General features: G+C 31.9%; 1 protein-coding gene across 1 annotated transcript; it reads left to right on the top strand.

Annotated features, from left to right (window-relative positions):
* Positions 1–1,278: 1,278 nt before the first annotated feature.
* LOC107958421 (pentatricopeptide repeat-containing protein At1g28690, mitochondrial) lies at positions 1,279–3,094 on the top strand. Its single transcript, XM_016894184.2, has one exon. It carries the CDS (start codon positions 1,360–1,362, stop codon positions 2,959–2,961), a length of 1,602 nt encoding a protein of 533 aa, XP_016749673.1. The 5' UTR covers positions 1,279–1,359; the 3' UTR covers positions 2,962–3,094.
* The last annotated feature ends 3,489 nt before the right edge of the window (positions 3,095–6,583 follow it).

The raw sequence follows: 6,583 nt of genomic DNA, 5'->3' as shown, positions 1-6,583 counted from the left end.
ATTAAATTGTCTTACACATCAGCAGTTTAAGTGACAATGTGGATGAGGTAATAAGTAATAAACTATATTAATTGTCAGTTTCAATAATTTCTACTAAGAATCGCGAGCCTTCCGTCATGAAGATTTGTTCATATTCATAAATAGAACATTTCTTCTGCATGCGAAGATTATATAGCTTAGAAAACTACCTACTTGGCAAGTTATATATATATATATTGTACCAAGTTTTGAATAAATCAATGCAAGTTTATTTCAGTTGAAATATATAGAGAGAGCTTTGTTATGTTAGCTTCTTCTGTGGTATTAGATATTGAGTCCAATATACTTCACCCTACTAATTAGTTCAATTTGCAACTAAATAGTTAGCGATATAATTCTACCATGAATTTCTTCTGTATTTTGTTGGTAAGATATCTATTGATAACTACATTTAATATACCACGCAAGAGTTATATTCTCTTCATTTTAAATTGTCACTTTTGTTGGTCAAATTTAAAAATATTTGACCTCTTATTATTTTTAACATTTTTTTATAAAATTTAGGAAAATTCTTTTTAAACTTTGATGAATTACCTTTTTAAGTATATGCTTTTTAAATTTTAATTAATTAGAATATTTGAAATAATAAAAGTCAAAATTTAAAAGCAAAAAAAAAAATGTGGCAATTGAATTGAGAGAGAGCGTTAAAATTGTTTGTAGGTTTACATTAAAACTTGTAATACAAGACTTGCTTATAGGTCAGTTTTAGGACTGGATTTTTGTAATTTTGATTCAAATTATTATTTAATTATTAAATATATGTTATTATATAACTATTAAAATATTTTAATACATTTCAAATGTTAAAAAATGAGGTTTTGAGCTTCACAAATCATAATAAAAGTAACTTGATCATATAATATTTAGTTTAATAAGAATTACCTTCGATATAACTTTTTTATCATTAAACCAAAAAAATTAAAATTTAATAAAATTATTTGAAGCTAAAACTAATCAAATGTAAATGTAGAATTATCCGAACCAAATGTCAATTATGGACTTATGGTCTACAAAGATTCTTCATGAATCGAGGACAAAAGTTGCGAAGAAAATACATATAGGAGCGATCGAGTATATGTCATGGTATATTTAAAAAAAAAAAAGAGACTATATCTTATGGGTTATTCTTTCTGAACTTCTTGCCATATAAGATGTGAAAGCATTATTAGCAGTGGATTGAAATAGGCCCAACAATCAGTCCATTTTATCACAAATCGAAACTTAAATTGGGCTAGGTTGAACCTGGAAACTGAAAAACTATAGTTCCTGGTTGATAAATTTATAAATCAGCAAATACTCCAATAATGATCGAATGGGAAAATGAAAAGTGGAAGACTTCCCTTGATCAAATCGTCCATTTTCTCATCATCACCCAACCATCGAAGCTTCCTGATCCCGCTTAATAGTAGTGTTTCGACAAACCACCAAAACTATCTCTCTAACCCAACCTCCACAACTTTCTCTGTTGCCATTCAACATTTTATTAACTCAGATACCCCTTTCCATGGCCAAAAGATTCACGCCCACATTATAAAATCTGGGTTTTCTCCCAATACGAATATTTCCATCAAACTCCTTATATTGCATCTAAAAACTGGGTGCTTGAGATATGCCACCCAAATGTTCGATGAATTGCCGCAGCACACTTTGTCCGCATACAATTATTTGATTGGCGGGTACCTTAAAAATGGGAATGTTCAGGAGTCACTTGGTTTGGTTCGTAGAATGGTTGATTCAGGTGAAAAGCCTGATGGGTTCACATTTTCGATGATTTTAAAGGCGTCTGCTTGTGGGAGTAGTACAGTGACGTTACCGCGGTTTTTGGGAAGGATGGCCCATGCCCTGATGGTGAAATTGGAGGTAGAACCTGATGAAGTGCTTTATACAGCGCTTGTTGACTCATATGTGAAGAGTGGGAAGGTTCAATATGCCAGGACTGTTTTTGATATGATGTTGGAAAAGAATGTGGTTTGCTCAACGGCATTGATCACTGGCTACATGAACAATGGATCGGTAGAGGAGGCTGAAAATGTGTTTAATAAAACGGTTGAAAAAGATATCGTAGTTTTCAATGCAATGATTGAAGGTTACAGTAAATCAGTTGAAACTGCTAAGAAAGGGCTTGAGATTTTTGTTGAAATGCAACGGTTGAATTTCCGGCCTAATATTTCAACTTTTGTGAGTCTAATTGGAGCTTGTTCTGTTTTATCAGTAGTTGAAATAGGTCAACAAGTTCAAGGTCAATTAATGAAGACTGAGTCCTTTATGGACATCAAGATTGCAAGTGCTCTTGTTGATATGCATGCAAAATGTGGAAGAATAGAGGATGCCAGAAGAGTTTTCAACCACATGCCGGAAAAGAATGTTTTCACATGGACCTCAATGATTGATGGATATGGAAAGAATGGGAACCCAATTAAAGCGCTGGAACTGTTCTATGTGATGCAAGAGTGTTGTGTCGAACCAAATGATGTAACATTCCTTAGCGCTCTCTCTGCTTGTGGACATGCCGGTTTACTTGCCAAAGGCCGTGAAATCTTTGAGAGTATGGAGAGAGATTACTCAATAAAACCGAAGATGGAGCACTATGCTTGCATGGTTGACCTTCTGGGACGTGCAGGGCGTTTAGATCTGGCATGGGAACTTGTAATGGGGATGCCTGAGAAGCCCAATTCTGATGTTTGGGCAGCTTTGCTCAGTTCTTGCAGGCTACATGGCGATGTGCAAATGGCTAGCATAGCTGCCAACGAACTTTTTAAGTTAAATGCCGACAGTAGGCCAGGGGCATTTGTTGCACTATCAAATACTTTGGCAGCTGCTGGAAAATGGGATGGTGTGAGTGAGTTAAGGGAGATGATGAAGGTAAGAGGGATATCAAAAAATACTGCCTGCAGTTGGGTAGGGACAGATGGTGGTTTATAATTTTTTTAATTTTTGTACTGCTTGCCATTATGGTGCTTGTACTAGAAAATTTCCTCGTGCAGTTGCACCAAAACTCGACTGAATTAGTAATCTTCAGAAACATGTATAATCCATTGCTCGTCCTTTTGCTTAATAACTCGACTCAAGCTCTGCATGGTTCATGCATTTAGATGAGATGTAATTCTGATTGTAAAATTATTGCGTGAAAATCAAATTCAATCCTTGACAAGTGTCTTATGTCATTGCTGTCTTGAAGATAATCAAGTGATGCCGCCTAGTAGGCTTGCCTTGCCAGCCAGCCCAACTTTGAGGAACGATCAAGCCCATATTACAAGAGACTTCTATCTTGCAATGCGTAGGCAAAAAGCACATTTACAGCAGCCCCAAGTTGTTTCGTACGCCTAGCCGCCGGGTCATGTCATGTCAATTGTCATGTATGCCTTAATTGACCTCGTAACGTCAGTCCTAACAATATACACTCTGAATTTTGATTTTCCACTTCACTTTTGTTGAACTTTACTGGCGAATTTCTAATTTTATTGATTTTTTTAGACATAACATAATAGAGTTGATAAAATATTGCTAAATGTTTCAATCCCACTACTTTGTTTATTGATAAAAATCAAGATTAGACGAAAAGCGATGTCGGATTATTTATTGTAATTTCCATTATTCAACCACATGACAATGTCAGACTAAATTCATCCCCTCCAAATCCAATTATTGTTTTGCCAATATTTGTTCTCAACAAAAGAATAGCAACAGCTCCACCTGTGCTAACAATTCCAGATTTAACTGGCAAATTTGGTATTGCTCTCTTCGATAATAGCTATCTATATAAAATAAATTCAAAGAAGAATTTTATATAAGTCGGCGATAAACAGCCCAGATAAGATAATAGCGTAAGCCCAGAAGAAACTAAGACAGGTTAATCCTAGGGCCAGATAACAGATCAGGTGGAGAGTTGGTATTGGTTGGTCATCGCTGCCCTTTCAAAAATAGTGGAATGGCATAATGTAAACGGCACATACGTCTGCACCAGATTTTATTTACTTATTTTATTTATAGCGTTGCTTGTCTTGTCTTATTTATTGTACCACTTCTTCAAGCATTGTTATATCCGAAGAAATCAAGGAAAGCAAGAAAGGTGCAGAAAGATAACCAAAGAACAAAGTTAAGAGCATAATTAGGAACAAGGAATAAACAATATGTGTTGCTGCTGCTGTGATGACGATTGTGAATGCAGGCCTTTAGGCTTCCTCGCCCATGTTGCTTATGCGTAACAATCATAGTAGAGTTTGCACTATGTTTGATCAAGGCCCCCGTTCTGGTCATGAAGTGGTTCACCTCTAAGATCCCTTGTTAGAACTATTGAATTCTATATTGATTTCATTTATGGTTTTTGTTATAAGGTAATAACCATTGTTGATTGTTCTTCCTTTTCGGTTCAATCTTTGATTAATTATGAAATTTTTCAAATTTTTTTAATAATATTTTCTCTTTAACTCATACTTGAAAAGCCAGTCCATGAAGATGATGGGCTCTTCATTCAAAAGCCTAGCAATGTAGTATAGCAAAATTGTCAATGCAAGCAGTTGGTTTTTTTTTAATTTTGAGAAGAAAAAAAAGGTGGTCAAATAAGGGTAAAGAGGGAAAGAAATCTTGGTAATCTTTGATCTTAGCTCAAGCAACCAAACTTGAGTTGTTAATGTAAGTGTCGCATATGAGATAATTTGAAGATTAATGAATTAGTATTAACAGTTTTCAAGAAAAAAAAAAAAATAGTAGTTTGATGTCACTAAATGTCAAAACATGTACAGTGAGATCAATATTCAAAGCCTCTAACTTAATCAAGCAAAGTCTTAGTTGCACAATATAGTATACAGTATTTGGTTTTTGCAATATAATATATTATTCCTTGACCAATTAATACACAATCATCTTTTTAAGAAATAAAATACCCTAAAAATGAAGCACCTATCTTTCCCAATGCTTCATGCTTTTTGGTACTTTAACATAGGAGACGAGAGAGAAATTCGCAAACGGTGGGCTAAACCAGGGAAAGGAACTGCTAAAATTTAATACCCATTCACAATGGGAACTTGGTTCAAAATCAAATGTTCAAATACTCTTGATGAAATTTATAAAAACAAGATAGCACTGATGTTCCTAATCCTACCCATGTATCCAATAAGTGTCCTTCGAAAAAAAAAAACAAAAGAAAGAAAAGTGTTTTCCATCTTCTTTTCTTTTCGTGTTTACCTTTAAAAAATTATTATATGTTGGTATGATTGTTTGCATCAATAATTATAGTTTTCTTTATTTAAATCTACATATAATTTTTTTAATCACGTACTTATAAGTGAGTTGTGTCATGATTCAGTTTTAAAATATATGTCTTTATATTAAATCTCAAATTTGGATAACTCAAATTTATTGTCTATGTATTATAATATTATAAAAATATTTTATATTAATATTTATATATTTTTATACTTAAATTTAGATAATTTTATTATTTAATTTGAATTTAGATAAATTGATAGAGTTTAATTATATTGTAATTTTATTTGTAATGTTTGATAGTATAAATTATAATTGCACAACTACATAATTTTAAATTCTAAGAAACATTACTTATTATAAAATTATCAATGATACTAGAGAAAAATTTCTCTAAACAAGTAAAAAAAAATCAAATCAAATCATCTTATATAATACATTAGTCCAAAAAAATGTTTAGTAATATGATTACTAATTAAATTAACAAGAAAAATATGTATCCTATGTAATTTTATCTAATTACTCTAGTATTCCATATTTGTCAACCTATTCTCTCTTCAACGTTAAACATATTGTACTTGTTATTATTGATTAATCATTGCCCAAGTATAAATAATTAATAATAAATAATATGTAAATATCATTATATTTATTATAAATAATTTATTATATTTCTCGTCAATAAAATTTTTAAATAATAAAATAACATATAATCATATTTTTAAGAACTTAAATCTAAGTATGAGCATATTTGAAAAATTATGAAATAAATGGATTTGAATGTAATTATTTGTAATTACTCAAAATTTTATCTTTTTCTTAAAGATTGAAATGTGATTAAGGTATTTCAGTTATACCCAATTAAGTAAGAATCATCATTTACATTAATTTTCCAAACATACAACAAATATATGATGATAAGGAAATACGCAAAAGTTTCCTATTTTAAGACCTAAGAAATGAAAGAAACAGTGGGCTATAGAAAGCAAAGTAACTCGTGTACTCACAGGAAGCATGTTTAGGCAGGCAGCTTAAGAAGACCAGACAATGTAGACAACATTAGTTGGTTCAGAAAGTAAATTTTTCCTTGCCCAAAATGAATTTCCCTTTTTTACGATTACAACATGATCCATTGAATTTGAAACAAACATCGGAAGCTTCCATATTCAACAATTTCTCCATCACCGGACTTTTCTAATGGCTGCCACATTTCTTAGAATATGACGTTTTCATTTTAACAAAAAGTTGAGAGAAAGATTTAAAAATTAAGTATTCACGTTACTTAGTAAAAAGGAAAAATTAAACCCAATAAGAGCCTAATGGAATGGAAAACCAGACT

This window comes from Gossypium hirsutum, chromosome A05 (assembly GCF_007990345.1).
Source record: "Gossypium hirsutum isolate 1008001.06 chromosome A05, Gossypium_hirsutum_v2.1, whole genome shotgun sequence".
Classification (NCBI taxonomy): domain Eukaryota; kingdom Viridiplantae; phylum Streptophyta; class Magnoliopsida; order Malvales; family Malvaceae; genus Gossypium; species Gossypium hirsutum.
The sequence above is the reverse complement of the archived record's forward strand: the minus strand, read 5'-3'. Positions and strand labels throughout refer to the sequence as shown.

Bases quoted from the DNA above. Each gene is read 5' to 3' on its own strand.
- LOC107958421 (XM_016894184.2), top strand. From the start codon at position 1,360: ATGAAAAGTGGAAGACTTCCCTTGATCAAATCGTCCATTTTCTCATCA.